The sequence below is a fragment of the Glycine soja genome, chromosome 16, assembly GCF_004193775.1.
Source record: "Glycine soja cultivar W05 chromosome 16, ASM419377v2, whole genome shotgun sequence".
In the NCBI taxonomy this organism is placed as follows: domain Eukaryota; kingdom Viridiplantae; phylum Streptophyta; class Magnoliopsida; order Fabales; family Fabaceae; genus Glycine; species Glycine soja.
In genome coordinates this window covers 22882901-22902149 of record NC_041017.1, presented here as the reverse complement: position 1 = coordinate 22902149, position 19249 = coordinate 22882901, and the positions used below count along the sequence as shown (strand labels likewise).

The 19249-nt window shown below is 30.3% G+C and overlaps 1 protein-coding gene across 1 annotated transcript; it reads right to left on the bottom strand.

The window, feature by feature from the left end:
* Positions 1-4717: 4717 nt before the first annotated feature.
* LOC114389561 (long-chain-alcohol oxidase FAO4A-like) lies at positions 4718-18189 on the bottom strand. The gene is made up of 3 exons (XM_028350257.1): positions 17786-18189; positions 16558-16827; positions 4718-6708 (listed from the first exon to the last, which is right to left on the bottom strand). The coding sequence occupies exons 1-3, from the start codon at positions 18161-18163 to the stop codon at positions 4870-4872; spliced, it is 2487 nt and encodes an 828-aa protein (XP_028206058.1). The 5' UTR covers positions 18164-18189; the 3' UTR covers positions 4718-4869.
* Between the last annotated feature and the right edge of the window lie 1060 nt (positions 18190-19249).

Below are 19249 nucleotides of genomic sequence, written 5' to 3'. Positions count from 1 at the left end.
GTGGAAGCAATGCCTTCCAAGGTTATTTTGATGATGCCAAAGAATCAAGAGTTAAGCAAAGTTTCAAGCAAAGATTCAAGAATCAAGTTTCAAGTTTCAAGTTTCAAGTTTCAAGAATCAAGAATCAAGTTTCAAGAATCAAGAATAATCAAGATCAAGATTCAAGATTCAAGAATTAAGAGAAGACTCAACCAAGATAAGTATTAAAAAGTTTTTCAAAACATTGAGTAGCACATGAAGTTTTCACAAAATATTTTACCAAAGAGTTTTACTCTCTGGTAATCGATTACCAGAAGGTAGTAATCGATTACCAGTAGCCAGCATTGTTTTTCAAATTGATTTACAAAGTTGTAATCGATTACCATAATCATGTAATCAATTACCAGTGTTTTTTAAAACGTTAAGATTTTCAAAATTCAAAATGAAGAGTCACATCTGTTGATGTGTAATCGATTACACCTTAATGGTAATCAATTACCAGTGACTGTTTTCGAAAAATTCATTTCCAAAAGTCACAATTTTTCAAGTGACTTGTTTCTGAAGATTCTTTCAAAAGTCACAACTTTTCTAAGTGACTATTTTTAAAAGAAATTGTCAAGAGTCACAAACTTTGACTTGAGTCATCAAAAGATTATAAATATGTGAACATGGCATGAATTTGAAGATGATCCATCATTTCTTTCAATCATTCTATCTTTCAACATCTTCTATCATTTCTTTCAACAGAACTTTCTGGTTTCTTTTTCTCTTCATCTTTCTGAAAGTTTTTGTTCGAAACTTTCTCTTCCAAGAAAAGTTATTTGTTCAAAAACTTGTGTTATTCATCTTTTTCATTCTCTTCTCCCTTTGCCAAAAAGAATTCGCCAAGGACTAACTGCCTGAATTCTTTTTGTGTCTCTCTTCTCCCTTTGCCAAAAAGAATTCAACAAGGACTAATCGCCTAAATTCTTTTTGTGTCTCTCTTCTCCCTTTTCCAAAAGAACGAAGGACTAACCGCCTGAATTCTTTTGTGTCTCCCTTCTCCCTTTGCCAAAAAGAATTCGCCAAGGACTAACCGCCTGAATTCTTTTTGTGTCTCTCTTCTCCCTTTTCCAAAAGAACGAGGACTAACCGCCTGAATTCTTTTGTGTCTCCCTTCTCCCTTGTCAAAGAATTCAAAACGATACAGTCTGAGAATTCTTTTGATTCTTCCTTTTCCCTAAAACAAAAGATTTCAAAGGACTAACCGCCTGAGAATTCTTTTGTTTCCCCCTTCACAAAGTTTCAAAAGGACTAATCGCCTGAGAACTTTGTCTTAACACATTGGAGGGTACATCCTTTGTGGTACAAGAAGAGGGTACATCTACTTGGATTGTTGTGACTGAGAACAAGGGAGGGTACATCTCTTGTGGATCAGTTCTAGTGGAGGGTACATCCACTAGGTTGTTCAAAGAGAACAAAGGAGGATACATCCCTTCTGGATCTTTACTTGTAAAGGATTTTACAAGGTTGAAAAGAAATCTCAAGGATCGCAGGTCGCTTTGGGACTGGATGTAGGCACGGGTTGTTGCCGGACCAGTATAAAACTCTTGTGTTTGTTTTCTTCTTCCCTACACTCTTTATTTTCCGCTGTGCACTTTAATTATCGCTTTTACTTTTGGTTAAGTTTATATTTATGTTCTTTACTTTCTTTAACATTATAGTAAAAGCCTAAGTAGGGTAGATTTTTAATTAGTAAAGGTTTGTTAATAATTAATTCAACTCCCCCTTCTTAATTATTCCGAGGCCACTTGATCCTACAAGAAGGATGTGGCTGGCCCCATCTTGTGCGACTGCCACTAATAATATTTCTTTGTACTTCCCATAAAGAAAAGTACCATTGATTTGAACTATTGGTTTGAAGTATGAAAACCCAACAACAAGTGCCTTAAATTTCATACACCTGTTCGATCGTCCATTGTTTTGCTAGTCAAGCCTTTATGTAGGTGGTGGTGTAGTTGTACAATTGTTTGATGTGTGCAACTTTTAAGTCGATGTGTATTAGGTATTTTGGTTCAAATAATGTTTCATTCTCATAATTTTCATGTCAATGAATTAGATTATACAACTTTTAGAACTCTAATCGGCTTAAAAACTCATAAAAAAGTACCTAAAAACAAGAAAAAATCACTTTTATTTTAAAATTTCATCTCATGAGGATAACTTTTGACATCAATACAATTAGGTATTTTGGTTCAAATAATGTTTGATTCCCATAATATTATTTGGTTGTTGTGATAAACTAATTTTTAAAAATATTAATAATTATAAAAATTATTCTTCCAATTAGTTACATTGCATATTAATATTTAACAATTATAATAATTTTTTATATTACTAAAATATAATATTTGAATATATTAATAATTATTATTACTTTATTTGTATTATTAACAAATTTAAACAAAATAAACAAAGAAAGAATTGATAAACGAAAAAGAGATGAATTAAGGAAACCCGTTCAGAAATTTATTTTAGCAATACTGAATTTTCAAGGGGGTGCAAAAAGAACTTTTAAAAATTATGTGCGAATTCGGGTCCCATATTCCCGAATTCACACTTGTCATAGTGTTGGGGATACTTTTGTATATAACTTTTGGGGAGGGATAATTTGGTAGATATATAAAAAAATTAAAAGGTATAGGTATGAAAAAAATAAAAAAAGTGTTACCCAATATCAACCAGCATACACACTGAAATAGACAAAAAGAAAGGGGACAACCAATGCCAAAACTAATTAAAAAAATAAGGTGTTAATAATTAACAATACTTGTGTTAATAATTTAGGATGAAGGATAGGCTGGTACATAAAAACGGAAATGGGATATTGGGGTAAAAAAACTTGCGGAAAATTAACTGTTAAAATTTTTCAAGAGTGAATGAGTGAAAAGTTTTGTAACATTTCTAATAAAAATATTAAATTAAATGATGAAAAAAAGAAATAACGTACTAACCAGCACCTTTCAATTTCCTCATATCATAGTTGACAATTCATTCTAGCGTATATATATAAACATATATTTAATATTTAATTAGTTATAAAAATTAAACTTAATATAGTAATAATTGATTCTTAATTCTGTAATCAATCAATGTATTTTATTAACTAATTAATTTTGTAGTCAACCAACATATATTATATTAAATAATAATAAGATGTATAGTTTATATATTATGAACTTTATAGGTTATTTGAGATATTAGATACTTTATTAATTATGATAATATAATTTCAAATTTAAAGTATAAATTGATCAATCAAATTATATATATATATATATATATATATATATATATATATATATATATATATATTAATCTTTCAATATATCATATCAAATCGATTCAATGATTGGATCTATTTTTACAAACATTGACCGTTTGGAATATTATATAACTTTATTTCATCTGTTTCCTACACACCACAAAGAAAACAAATGGAATATCTGTCTTTGATAACACCCTTTAGTTAGGATTAATTGCATGCCTTATTTTGTTTTTGATTGTTTCAACATTGCTGAACTTTAACATTGTAATTTGCATCTAAAATATATCTTTATGACTAATTACTGACTCTTGGACACATTAAAAATCTTGTCCCGGTGAGCAGTTAATCTCCCTACACATGTACTACGTTTTCAAAACTGAGTATTGATTTCAGTTTTATCAACTTGTTTTTATATGTAAAGGAGTTACCTTCGAGGATGAGTTCCTCTTTGTTTATATAATGTTGGATAAATAATTATTTTTGTCCATGAAAATGTGTAATGCGGATAAATTTTTCTAAAAATTGAAAATATAAAAATTAGTTTTTAACTGTGAAAAAAGTGAAATAAATTTGTGTTACTATTAACTTTTGTTTGTTAACGTTAGAAAATTTACTTACGTGATATGCATAAATAAAAATATCACAGAATAATTGCTCATATGACATTGAGTGGTTGACATTGAGGCGGTGACTCAAAGAAACAAAAATGTTGATATAATTTTTACCTTTGTTACTTCTTCTCTTTTCACGTTCTCTTTTTTTACTTTTCACATTTTCGTCCTTACATGTCCTGTAGACAGATTGTCTAACGTTAACATACAAATTTTACTAGAGGATAAATTTATCTTATTCTTTATATTTTTGGAGATTAATTTTTGTTTTTTTTTTTTTATCTTTTAGGAGGGATGTGCCTTCCTCCAACAGTCATATATTACCTTGAAAGGCAAGCTTTTGCGTAAACATACATTAGGCTTGTTATAAAGTATATGCATGGCGGATAGATTTTTTATTATTTTCAAGATGTAGAAACAAACAGTAAGGCTTTCCAAGAAAGAAATATTAATGATCACATTTATAGTCTATTTAGATAACAAACTTTTCCACATGCATTAGAAGAAAATGAGAAAGTAAAATTAACAAAGTTTTTCTGATAAGTCAAAATTAATTTATACACTTTAGTTTTTATAAAAATTAAATAAGAGAATTTAATTTCTATCAAATTTAAGTGCATAAGTTAATTTTAATTTATAAGATAAAATCAATTCATTTTACTTTTTTATTTTTTCTCGTATAAGTGCTTATAGAAAAATTTAAACAAACATGGTCAATATTATATATATATATATAACAAACATGGTCAATATTATTTATATATATATATATATATATATATATATATATATATATATATATATATATATATATATCCAATAATAAAAAAGTATAAATATATTCCACTGGTACGTTGAATACACAAATGTCCTTTTTAGCACGCTACTTTTTGTTGATTGTTGAACATCACACTTAATATTATTGAAACTGAAGTGCTTCTAGGGCAGCAAAAGTTTTTTGTTTCTCTTTTTTCACTTTCTTTTCCTTCTAAGAACTTCAAGAACATATTGTGCTGTGCAGTAAGAAATAGCCTGAACAGTGACCATCGGATTCACACCCAAAGCAGTGGGAAAGACACTTGTGTCTGCCAAATAAAGGCCCTCCACTTCCCATGTCTCCCCCATTTGGTTCACAACTGATTCCCTTGGGTTGGTACCCATCTTGCAGCTTCCCATTTGATGTGCTGAACACAATGGTGTAGAAATGTCTGTCAAAGACATTGAACTTTCTTCTTTCACAAATTTCTCAAACTCATGATAGCTCACCTGCTTCACATTTATGCTCCTTCCCTTGTTGTTATGGGTCCCAATTTCTTCAGCTCCAGCTGCTGCAAGAATCCTCAGTACCTTCTCAAGTCCAATCTTTAGATTCTCTTTGTCGACGTCTTTCAACTGATAACTTATATGGGAAGGCGAATTCACAGTTCCTGATCCTTGATCCCTTGCCAGTGCAAACACGTGAGCCGTTCTAGAAAACTTGCGCATTCGATCTTTTATATCCTTGCCAGAAGTCCATGGCATTAGAATTGAGAACATACCAGGATGCAATGCAGGTGTCTGGATCACTGCACCATATCCAGATTTGTCAAACTGTGCAACAACTGTGGACATTGCCGTCATAATCCCTCCTTCATAGCTCTTTTTATGCTTCTCTGGCCACAACTCAGGTGAAAGTGAATCAGGGAAGTATCCCCAAGCCATTGCCACTGGATGAAGGTGCAAGTTTCTCCCTATGTTTTCATTCTTCAATCCACTTCTTTTAAGCAATGCTGGAGTACTAAGTGCTCCGCAAGCTACAACTGTGACCTTTGACTCTACTACACAAATGTCCCTTTTCCCCTTGTATTCAATTGCAAAAGCCACTCCCCTTGCTATTTTTCTGTCTCTTCCTTTCTTTTTCTTATGCAACACTTGAATAGCCTCACAACTCGGAATGATTGCACCATTACCTGATTTCACCAAGTCCACTAGCCATGTTTCTAGTGTACCTTTCTTCCTTCCATCCTTGCACCCCATACAACACCAGCCACAGTAGTGATCCGACGAAGCATTCCTAGGAATATCGCACACTGGATACCCCATTTCTAGACACCCTCTTCTTAAAACAGCATTGTTGAATCCTTCATCATCAATCTCAGATTGCACTCCCATTTTCTCACACACAACATCCAAGGCTTCTTTGTACAACTTACTCTCAAACAATTCGAGCTCGTGGCCGTCACACCACTCCTTGCACACATGTTGAGGAGTTCTGATGCTGGCTGACCAGTTGATTGCAGACCCTCCACCAACTGTGGAACCTGCTAGTATTAGCACAGACATATCCTTTGTGGCAACCAAACCATTGGAGAGGTACATTTGGTCCATGCTTGGTCCTTCAAGAAGGGAAAGATTGTTCCTAGCAGAATAACTTCCTTTCTCCAACACCAGCACTTTATAACCAGCATTTGCTAGAACCCCAGCCACTACCCCTCCTCCAGAGCCAGAACCAACAACCACAGCATCACATTGGATAACCAAAGAAGGAGATGAGAGGCTAGAAGCCTTAGTCTTTTTGGGAGTAGCAGAGACAGAGAATCCAACTCGTCTTAGAGAATCTGTGATGATGTCTCGTGGGTAATTTATGTATATAAGACCTTTGTAAAGAGGCCCTCTAACATCTTCAGTACCATCATCATAGTCTTCATCTTCTTTTTCCTCTTGTCCTCTTTCCTTTGTAAAGAAGTGGTTCTTCAACTGTGATTTGAACTCTGGATCAGGTCCACAATAGTTAATTGCCTTCCATGATGGGTTGTCTTCTGCTTCATCTAGCTGAAAATTAAATAGTTATGGTTAATAACTTAATATGTCAAACACTTCGTCTCAACCTATTTGGTCGTGTATATATGTAAGGCATTCGCATACTCGAGGAATAAGTCTTATAAACACTTACTTCCCTTATAATTTTTCTGAAACACAAATTTCTTAAATCCAACCCCTTGAATCATATGATATCATCTTGAATCTTGATAATGATGTGTATCAAATTTTAGAAAAATAGAATATACATTGTATAGTGGGGGCAATCTTTTAAATTTTTTTTATCATATACGAGGATGAAGAAAATAGAATATACATTGTATAGTGGGGGCATTCTTTTAAAAAAGATTATCATATATGAGGATGAAGAAAAAATAATTGAAGACATAAGAAGAGTGAGAAATGGGATAGTTGGTTTCAAAACAAAGATAAGAGGTACAAAATATAAAGTTTTAAGATAAATACCTATGATTTTATTAAAATAATAATGTGTATTTACTTACTCTCACATGTGACTAGATTAGGGGGTCAAACACTGAAAATTAAGGGTACAAAATATAAAATTTTACAATAAATACTAGTTGTTTTGTTGAAATGAGGGGGCTTCCTAATAGGTCTGCCACAGTAAAGTACAAACCACAGTATGTATATATTTTACCGGAGGTAATCCAATTCCAACAAAGTAGGACTACTTTCCAAATATGTAACCATAATTGTATATCTAAGAATCAAACTCAAGATGAATAGTTAAGTTAGAACAATTCTTATCAGACATCAAACAGTTGGTATGTAATCTTCTAGATGATATCTACTTATATTTTAAAACTATATGTTAAAATGAAGTTGATTAATGAAGTATTAAATAATTTTAAAAATATATAAAAATGTTGTACACTTGATCTTGTTAATAAAAAATCTTGAACTGATTGGTGCATTAATGAAATCCAATGCCTACAAAAAGTTATTAAGCAGGTTACACAAGATTTAGGCAGTGATTAGTTTAGTTTTTTGGTTTTCTTCTCGTTAAGAGAGGTTGGGTCAAGTGTTCAATCATTAGATACATTGGTCTTGTTATTGCGCCACAATTGCATCTTATACATAGCAAGAATAGTGGAGCACTTGCTTTTGCTTTCACCTTACACACACATTTATTTGGTTACTACTTCCTGCACTCTTATTAAAATGTTTTTTAACCTTTTGGAATGGTTATTTTGAAATGTACTTTTACAATATGGAATGAACACTCTGGAAGAAAAATAAAAAAAAAAACAGTGCATGAAACAACATGAAAAGTGTAGGAAGCAATAGTCCATTTATTTTCATTTAAGAAAACATTCACGTAGAAGCCCAAAAGAAGACTGGTGTAATTTAATGTGGATCCCTTTCAAGAACCCAATTTGTATATTGTTTGATGAGATTGGCTCGACAGGTATTGGGTTTGTATTTAGGTGAGGCAATGTATTTTTCAATCAGCACTGCATTTGTTTGATTATAATTGTATGTATGACCAGAGCCGTCAAAACAGACTCAAATCTGTGAGTCAACCTGATCTATCATGGGTTCGGACTGGGTCAAGCCCAAAAAAACTACATAAGTTACAATTGATTGAGAAAAACCCACTTAGGACTCGGCCCACTCGGGCTAAATCTAGGTTCAGTTTGAGTTGGTTCACTTAATCCATTTAAAAAAATCTAGTATCTTGTAATATTGTTTTAAGACATTAAAGTTTAAAGTTCTAGACTTTGATTTTATTTTGTTAGTGTCTTATTCAAGATTATTTTATTCTAAACTATTATGTAAACATGAAATGCTTGTCATTTTTCTAAATTTTTGTTATTATAGTTCTAGCTTATGATAATATGTTTTGTTGTATGTGCGGTGTGTGTATAGTGGAGGATTTAATTAAACTAATATTTTCTAATTTGTTCAAATTTATTTTTCTAAAAAAATCGATTTTTTGTTGAATTTTCTTTTTAAAAAATATTTTAAAAAAATTAAGTGGATTGATAGATCAACCTGTTTAATCCACCAACCTATGGTGGGTTGGGTTGGCTTAATATTTTCAAGACTCACCCTTAAGTAAGTCGTGTTTGATTGACCTATTTATAAGGTAGGTTGAGGTGGGCGGGACACAACGGAGTGGGTTGGCCCGCTTTGACAGCTCTATGTATGAAATTTCCAAAGATAAAAAACAATCTCACGTCTTCTCCCTAGTCTTGGGCTTGCTTGGGTGATCGGTAGGCTTAAGGGTAGAAAAGGATAAATGATATATCCTCTCCCATTTATTTCTAAGTGCACTCCCCTTGCCTACTTTAATTTGGTTATGACTTAAATGACCATCTTTTTTCAAACCTTATTTTTTCCCTCACTTCGTTGCACACTCCCTCCAAGGCAACAAATCCCCCTCTCTATTTCATTAGCATCATTCCTCTCTTTCACTTCCTTTATGACCTCCGATTCAATATCTTGCTCTAATCTTCCATGCTTGTTTGGTCTCTTTGTCTAACATTAGTGTTTTTTCACCATCAAACTCTCAAACACGGTGTGTTTGTGCTCTTTTTGTGTGATTTATGAATAATTAAAAGAAATATAGATGTGAATGAAATAAAATTTAAAATTAAATTTGATACAATTATTTTTTTTAAATGTTTATTTTTAAATTTTGGAAAGTAGATTTTGGAATACTGTTTTAGATTTTGTATTCAGGAAAATAAAAAAATAGTATCCTGGAAATTATTTTCTAGAAATTTATTATTGTATTCCAAAAAATAGTTTTGAGAATTCTGTTTAAGATCTTGTATTCCAAAAAGTACTTTCTGAAATGAAAAAACTAAAATATAATTCTAGAAACTACTTTTTGGAATAATGATAAAAGGATATTTTGGGTATAAAGAATATTTATGATAGTATGAATTTTAAATAAAAATAAAAGGAAGTGTACTTAGAAAAAGGAAGTGGATATAGCATTTGTCCAAAAAAGTTGCATAGTTTTAAAAATTTGCTGGCCCAATTTTGACAAACTTGAATTGGCTCGGGGCTTGTTATTCTCACAGCCTGTTTGTTAAGTTCACACCCCAATTTTTCAATGATTCTTTTTACCAAAATACTCTTGATGATATTTGGGTTGAGAACAACATACAATGAGACATATTTCCGTTGTATACCTTTACAAGATTTGTCAAGATACACAATGAAAATACATTCTCATTATGTATCTTGGCAAAATTTATCAAGATACACAATAGAAACATGTTTTTGTTGTGTATCTCAATAAGATTTTATCGAGATATATAATAGAAATATGATTTCATTGTGTATCTCACAAGATTTTTGTGAGATACACCACAAAAATATTATTGTTGTATATTTAGACAAAAGCTTATCAAGATACGCAATGAAATCATTTCCATTGTGTATCTAAACAAAATCTGTTGAGATACATAGCAGAACAAGTTTTGTGTTGTATCTCGACATGACAAAAATTCATTTTGTTGATATACAAAAAATATAGGTTTAAATATGTTTTTATTTCCTATAAAATTAACAAGTTATGATTTTAATCCTTATAAAATTTTTTCTTTAGTTTTAATCCTTCAAAAAGTTGAAATTTTGTTTTTGGCCCCTACAATTATGCAACACTCATTAATTGCTTGCATTTGACAAAAGGTCAAGTGACCATCCCAAGTGACACCCACTAGTGTTTATTTTTTTGGTTTAGACCAAAGGTATTCTCCATTGGAGGAAATCCTGTTTGAGATGGATAGGATCACTATGGGTAGAAAGCTCTCCCTTCAAGTATTTAATACAACTGTATACTCAGGACTTGAACTTGGGATATCTGATTAAGTTGGAATAATCTCACATTAGTTAATCCACGTGTGTGGTGGTACCCACTAGTGTTTATTTTATAATGTTAGCATGTGATACTTCAAAAAATTTAGATCCCTACAATTAGTTGTTTATCTACCTTATAATGAACTTTAGGGAAAATTTTAGTGATTTTAGATTTTGTAAGGATGAAAATTAAAGAAAAATATTTTACTACAACCAAAACCAGAATTCTCTCATTTCTCATGGACTAAAAACAATAATTTGAAATTTTAAAGGATGAAAAACAAACAATTTTTGTTTTTAGGAACCAAAATCAAAACACACTCATTTTATAGACATTTAAAACATATTTAAGGCAAAAATAAAAATAGAAAGCTATAAGACGCAATGTGAGTGTTATATGAATATATGTGGAGGTGGGTGAGGGGTGGCAGTAGAGAAGAGAATGCGAAGGAGTGTGAGGGGAGAGAATAGAGTAATAATTTTAATTAAAAATAGTGTATGAAAATAGAAAAAAGGAAAAGAATAACAATACGCTATACTATTTTGACAAAATTTGGGCCTTGCTTGTATCTATTATTTAGTCTTGGAGAGTTACTATTGGTTCCATTAAAATTGCTCTTGGCCCCTACTAAGGGGCTAAGACTTTTTTTCTTTCAAAAATACCCTCTCCATAGAATTGTGATTTCGTTGAATAAAATGTACGACATAATCATGATTCCATCATGCACCAGTCCCCCCCCCCCCTCCCATAGCATAACGAAATCGTAATTCTATTGCATTCATATACAACAGAATCACAATTCCGTTGTACAATTTTTTCTGACCCAAACATAACAATAGAATCGTGATTTTGTTGTTATATTTTGCGACACCCCTTTAACACAATGGAATCACGATTCCGTTGGATTAAGTGGGGGTGAGAAAAATATATAGAATGGAAACACGACTCCATACGGGCAAATATCCATGTGGAATGCGATTTCGTTATGGTAAAGGAGTGCACAGTGGTGGATGTGCAGGACGACACAGTGATAGTAGAGAGGAGTTGCACCCACAGAGCCTCAAAGATGTAGATTGCATGGGTGGAGGTCGCGCTCGAGCAGGGGCTCTATGCAACAGTGATGGTGGGGACTGGTGGTGGTGCAATGTGGAGGAGATTGGATAGGGTGGTGGTGCCACACAAAGGTGGTTGGTGGTGATGATGGTTGCGCGACTGTGGTGGAAGGAGGGTGGAGTTGTGGGGAATTAGGTGAGTAGAAGGTGGAGGGTGCAAGGAGTGAGTGAGTGAGATGATGGAAAAGAGGAAGTAGGAAAAGGGAGGGACAAAATAGACTTTTTTTGCGATTAGATAGGGGCCAATAACAAAGTAGGTTGGAACCAATACTAGCTCCCTAGTCTTAACCTTACTTTTGAAACACTGAAACATAATTTTCACAATCAGTGTAAAAAAATAAAATGAAAAATGAAAGACTAATGTGTGCTTAATATTTAAGTACTATATGAATTTTTGATAATATTTTATGTTGAATTTCATTGTTTTATATGGAAATAAGAAAAAGTTATGGTACTTATATAAATTAATCAACACATTGCTATGGTCTTAAATTACATCAAACCCCATTAGATGGAGGATAAAAGCTAGCTAATTAATGTTTGAGACAGTTTTTTTTTTTTCTTTCTGAAGAGTGCATGGGACAGTCACAGTCTACACAAATTGCCATTTGGATTTGTTTTATCAGCTAATTTTTGTGGCATAGGACTAATAGCTGTCATAATGAAAGCTAAGTGAATAATATTTACTCCTCTCCAATGTTTTCCTTTTCTTGAGCTGGCATCATTTACTTTTCCCCTTATTGTGGGACACTTTTGTGTTTTCCTTGAGCAATGATACGATTAATACAAATTTTAATTCAAAACTAGTGTGTAGACCTTGTGGGTCTATCTGAGTTTAACAAAGGAAAGATTTTAGTATAGTTATGATGCACAATCTAAAGTTTTAAGCTTAGTACCTGAAAATTGAATGAGGGACACATGAATGACCCTTGACAGGGACAGTATTCCTACTTAGGGTACGGTTGCAGTGAATATCCGAGCTGTAAGTGACCACTTGGACTTAATTTGAATATTTGCACATGCTAATCAAATATACAATAATTATGGGGGAAAGCCCTTCAGTATGAATGCGTGCCCTACACTGAGCATTTCTTGCCTTGACTTCTTTGTTTATATACTACTAGCTAGTTCATATGAGCTAGCATATAACAGTCATATAAATGAGTCCTTTGGCGGTGTTTCACTTCGCCTTTTGGGACATTAAAGTCGAATATTTATGCAAATACTTGCATACCAACCCACTCAAATAGAGCCATAATTTGAAAACTTTTAAATTTGTTTAGTTCAAGGGATCTTTCCTGCAATTCTAAACTTAAAAGGGATGTTTACGTAATTTCCTTGATGATTATAATGTTTGGTTTCTTCATATTATAAAGAAATTTGCTTTGGGGGCAATTAATTTCTACTGCAACTAATTGTTATTGAATTAATAGTTTTTAGTTGTACTTTGTTTGGTCCAAATTAAAGTAATCTTCTTTAGGGCTCATTTTGTGTTTAAGAAAAAAGTTGAATTGTTATTTCTATATTTTTATATGAAACAGCTTTACTGCATTTTATAAATGATTAAACAGTTATAGAAAACAGTTATATTAAATTTTTATACACAAAACAGTTTTACTTTATTTTAAAACCTGGGGCACATAACGACGGATCTAGGGGGCAACTAGGGGCTTTGGCCTCCCCTCTCCCCCTTAATTAAGATCCTTTACGTAGTATATATGAGAAAAAAAATTAAATTAAAAATAATATTAATAAAGAAAATATATAAGAAAAATAAAATTGTGAATTAATATATACTTAATTTTATTCTAATTTTATACATAAAATTAATAATAGATATATTATTTATTAGAAGTTAAATATTTAAAAAATTATGTAAATTTGTTTCCGATCCCCTTTAATACTTTCATGAATCCGTCTGTGATACACATAGAGTCATAGACAAGAGAGAACCACTCCAAAGGTGCACGGAAGCAATTTGGTCAGTCTCATTTGAACCACTTATTTTCCGTGTTTTCGGCGTTTGTAATTATATTACGCTTTTTCTCTTCTACCACATGTGATTTTTAATTTTTGAGAAAAGCATGTAAAGATAGTTTCTAAAAAGTATCTCAAAAAAGAAAAAAATTGTTTTTTGATTTTTTAACTCTGATTCTTAAAAAATTTACCAACACAATTTTTAATTTTCACGAATCATATTTTAAAAAAGAATAAAGTTTTAAGAAATAATTTCAAAAATAAAATGCACTGTCAATCACGTTCTTATTAAAAACACATACTCCCTCCTATCTCAAATATAATAAAAAAAACAATCATATTTTGATATTAAATATAAAAGCATTCCAATTAATTTTACGTCATTTATTATATTATCTCCAAAATAATTTTCATTTAATTGAAGAGTTAGTTTATGATTTTTTTTCATATATGTTATCAAGTTCCATGGAAGAATAAATTAGAAAAAAAAATTTACTTTTTTATATTATCTCTAAGACACGTACTCTTCAATTAAATGCGATCAACTAAATTACTTTAAAGGAGTAATTTATCAAGTATTTTGACATATTTTTTCCTTTTATTTAAAATAAATCCTATTCAATATTTTGTACTTATATTAGTATTTTGAATAAGCTTAATTATCAATTAGATCCTCAAATTATTTTACATGGTTTAATTTAGTCTTGAAATTTAAAAAAATTTATTTTAATCCTCAATTTTTTAAAAATAAATTAATTTGGTTTCCAAATTTTAAAATGTTTAATTTGATCATAAATTCTTAAAAATGAATCAATGGTCCTCAAATTCTTAAAAATGAATCAATTTAATTATCAAATTTTTAAAAATTTGAGAATCAAAATAAATCATTTAAAATAATTTAGAAACCAAATTAATTTATTTTAATTAATTGAAGATCAAATCAAACATTTTTAAAATTTAAAGACTAAATTGATTCATAAAAAAATTAAAAAATAAATTAAACTTTTTAAAATTTGAGGATTAAATTCTAACTATTTAAAATAATTTAGTAACAAATTGATAATTAAACTTTTTAGAATATATCTCCTCTAAAGTCTTAAATGTGTTGAGTCGGTGAACAGAAGTGCGTGCTGTCATGCGTTTTTATTTGCTCTTGTGCATGCACATTATCATTAAGACATCCAGCATTTTGGGTGCAAACATCTAGACTAGAATTTATTTAAGTTCGTGCCTTAATTAAAAATATTGGGTATACAAGTCAACTAATTAAAAATATTAATCAACAGCATTTAATACTTTTAATTATTTGTAAAAGTAAATAATATAAAAAACAAAAGTATCTTATTAATTAGTATCATTCGCACATTGGTTAAGATATTAAAAAATAAAAATATTTATTAGATAAAATATAAAAATATGAGAAATATAATTTTACGTTTCTCAATAAAAATCTTTTTTTATTTTCTTAACTAATACCTCAAGCACACTAATTAATATTTACTATAGTAAAATACTCCTACATTTTTTATTTTTACATAATAAATCTCTTTCGAATAAATCCTTCACTAATATCCCAAGAATCAACTCTTGCCTTTCATTAATATCAAAATAACACATAAAGTAACATTTGGATCAAACTTTATAACACAAAAAAATGAATGCCTTTTCCCAAACTGGAACTTCTCTAATAATAAATCCTTTTAAAAATATAAAATTTATAATTAATTATATTTTTTCAATAATGGGCTTGCATTATCGGATATTCATAACATTGAAATTGTCATAAAATACCCCCCACGTGTACCTAAGAAAAGAACAATTCTTTACCATAAGAATTACCTTTAACAAACAAGTGAGAAATAGAATTAATTAAATACGTTTTTAGTTCATACAAATAGAATAAGTATATTTTTAATCTTTAAAAAATAAGTCGTTTTCTTTTAGTCTTTGATTTAAGATATGTATTATATGATTGTATTTTCATAAATGAAATGAAATTTCTGTCAACTTTTTTTTTTTTATATTGTGGAGAGCAAAAACCAAATATAATATATTTCTATAAATGAGAGACTAAAAATGTATTTTTTGAAAAAATAATTTAAAGAGATTAAACATATTCTACCGAAAAAATATTACGAGTTACAATACCATTATAATAACTTAAAGAGGATCTTATTTCCTCATTTCCTATTAACTTCAACTGTCAATGAGAGATTTTTTTTTGTTTTTTTTTTGCATGTTTTTTTTTTTCTAAACAAAAGCATACAATTTAATCTCCACCACTTGACTTCCTTCCCTTCCATCATTTTCCTCCCCGTCCCTTTCTCTCAATTATATTTCTAGACATAAAATTAAATATACTCTTTTTTATTATTAAATTATCCACTATATTTAACTAAAAGAGAACCTTTATTGTAAACACTGAACAACGACAAATTAAATTTAGTACTTATATTCCATAATACTATTCCCAATTTGAAAATATAAAATTTACTTGTATATGAAAGCTAGCTAGCTGATAAAAGCAACACTTAGTAATTTTATAGTATATGCTTTGATAGTGTGAATTATTTTAACAATATTCCATCAACTAATCGGAATTTAATTGGAATACATAATTAATTTGTTGATTTTTATAACTAGTATATACTTTAAAAGGCATATTTGACATGATTTTTTTTATTGATTCACAATGTAAATTTTACACTAGTAATATATAAAAAATAATCTCAATAATTAATGCGAAAGGAAAGAAAGAAGAACACTTTTTAAGTAATGGGCCAAAGAAAGAAAAACAAACAGTTTTTAAGCAATGCCAAAGAAAGAAAAAACAGTGAAAGAAAAACGAAGCAAGAGAGACATTAAATGTTATGTGTTTCTCAATTTGTGTAAGGTCTGCTCATGCTACCGTTCGATATGAATGAGGTCATTAATTACCTGAGTGAAGAAGACAAGGAGAGTGAGAAGCTTGATAGTTCTGAACAACATCCTAAGAGGTCGAAGGTAACTGAGAGACCAAGACTGCATCACTTTTTGCTGTTTAAGAAGAGACAACTCAGGGTAGCTATGGAAGAAGGGAAACTTTGTTGAGAGGCTCAACATGCCACACAGTATGAATGTGCCAAACCATGTGGACAGCAGCCATAATGACAGCAACAAGAGCCATGTACTTGGGTGCCTCAGTTTCTCACTAATCAATATCCCAAGCTGCAAATTAAATTAAACCCCAAAAAAACAAAAGTGAAAGATATTAGTACAATATACGATAAAAGATTAAATTTGCATCTCCATTAGCAGAAAACTAATAATTTGTGGATTTGAATTTCTATACTAACAACAAGAACTAACAATTTATAACTAATAGATAAAAAAATAAAAACTTTTATCAGTTTGAAATAATTTGTATAAGTTTTTAAATGACAGTAATAATAAGTTAGAAGATGATAAAATGATTTTAGTCATTGTCAAGTGACACAGGAAGTCAAGAGGCATGTTCTGATTCTAGAAATGATCCACGCAAAGAGAAGAGTTATACAAAACCCTCTAAAATATTAGAAAGTGTTAAAGTTAAGTACATGCAAAAACACTCAAACACACTCTTTTAAATTTAGATAGTTTTGTGAAATTTGCATGTATTATGTCTTCGTTTATAATCTTAGTTTCATATTGTATTATAATAATATACAAAATAAAGGGAAAACAGTGGAAAAATTATCTGACAAAAAAACTAGTTATTAATTTCTCCAGTAAATAAAAAAAACTTAACATCAATTTTGTTTAAAAAGGTAAAATATATTTTGTAAATATGATTGAATGTCTTCTTCCTACAAAGTCTTCGAAAATTTTGAAATTTTTACAGTACAAATGTCATGGTTTAAGATATATGCATGTTATGTCACATGTTCGTCCCAAATCAATCACTATTTTAATATTGTTAAAAGCACGTCATTTTATTGTAAATGTAAGAAACTATTTAAAAATATCACACTCATAAAGACTAAAATAATTGAAAAATCAAAACCATGCATATCAAGTCCAAGACTAAAATCTCTTTCTCTCTAAGAAAAAGGAAGAAGAGTCGTCCAAGCTAGACTAAAATTATATTGTGAAAAATAACAAAAGAGAAAGAGATAAATCTTAGAAGGTTAAAGGTGGCTAGTCCTACATGCTCAGGTGTTCCAGCCATCGAAGCCGAAGTCTTATAGAAGTTGGCAACAGATTCATCATCATCCGAGCCACAAACGTTGTTGCTGTTGTTGTTGATGGAAGGTAATAGGGTGTCACAGAGAGCAACAAGGGACTTCATCTGCCTAGGAGAGAGAGAGTTTGTAAGAGGTTTTTTCTGCTCTTTCTCTCTCTCCTCACCAACATCATCATCATCATCTAGAAGAAGACAAGTGGTAGTAGTGTGCGTATAATCAACACTACCAAGCTCAACCACAGTGTGAACTTTTGCCTCATTCGGACCCAACCCGAACCCCACCCTGAAGCTACCACTTCTGCTATGGCTCTCCCCATTGCTCTCCATGCTTTTTCTGTTCATCTTTCTTTTTTTCTTCTTCTTAATGGCTAAATGCTATATATGCAAAGTATATATGAGTGCAAACCATCCTGGCTTTTAATAAATACCTACATGACTTGTTCTCCAAATTAAATAATAAAATAGAAATAGAAAAATAGTGTAATTAATTAATAAGTTGTCTATTTCCTTTTTCATTAAAGTACATCTCATCAAGTTTATACACTTGTAGAATTTATTGTTCAGTAAAACCTAGTTTTTTTTTTTTTTAAAAAAAGATCAATATGTCATTACATTAGTTTTTAAAGATTTAAAAAATAATCTTTCCAACTAAGAAATCACTATTTTAATCTTTAAAACCATAGGGAGTTGTAAACTTGTTCTCTAAAATGACTAAAATTCTAAAACAATCTCTAAAATGGAATACTACATCCTTCCCTAAACTAAATTATAAGCAACAGAAAAAAGAAATTTTGATGGACTCATATATAAGTAAATTTTAATTACTTTTATCCTATTTAATTATATCATCCCAAAAACATCTTTCAATTAATTCAAATTTTATTTTTAATTAATTTTTTATTTTTGATTTCAAATTTCAATGAATTGGAAACTTTAGGAGATTTTTTTTCTCTTCAAAATGTGATTAGTATCAAGAGAATCTAGCTTAGATAATTAAGAATGGTGTGCACATTATTATAAACTTATTTGCTATTGTCTTTGATTCTTATAGATGAAAAATGTTATCAGTAAAATAAATGATATTAATCAACTATTTAATTAGCATAAAATTAATTAGTTATGCTTTTATTTGATTCTAGATGGAGTACTAGTCAAGTTAGTTTTGTAACATGGTAATTTTTCTTAATTCATGATTAAGTCATTTTAATTAAATGCTGAGAAAATAAATTAAACTTTACGCTTAAAAATATAATTAATATAAATGTTTCTTGTCATGTTGTTAAGTTTGAGAATCAGTCCTTAAGAAAAGGTTAAGAAGATTAGTGCATGGTGGTTAAGAGTTTTAGAGGATTTTAGAGATGGGTCTTAGGGTTTCATAAGAAAAGCTCATTTTCCTTCCCTTCTCTTTCTCACACTTTGTAGCCACCC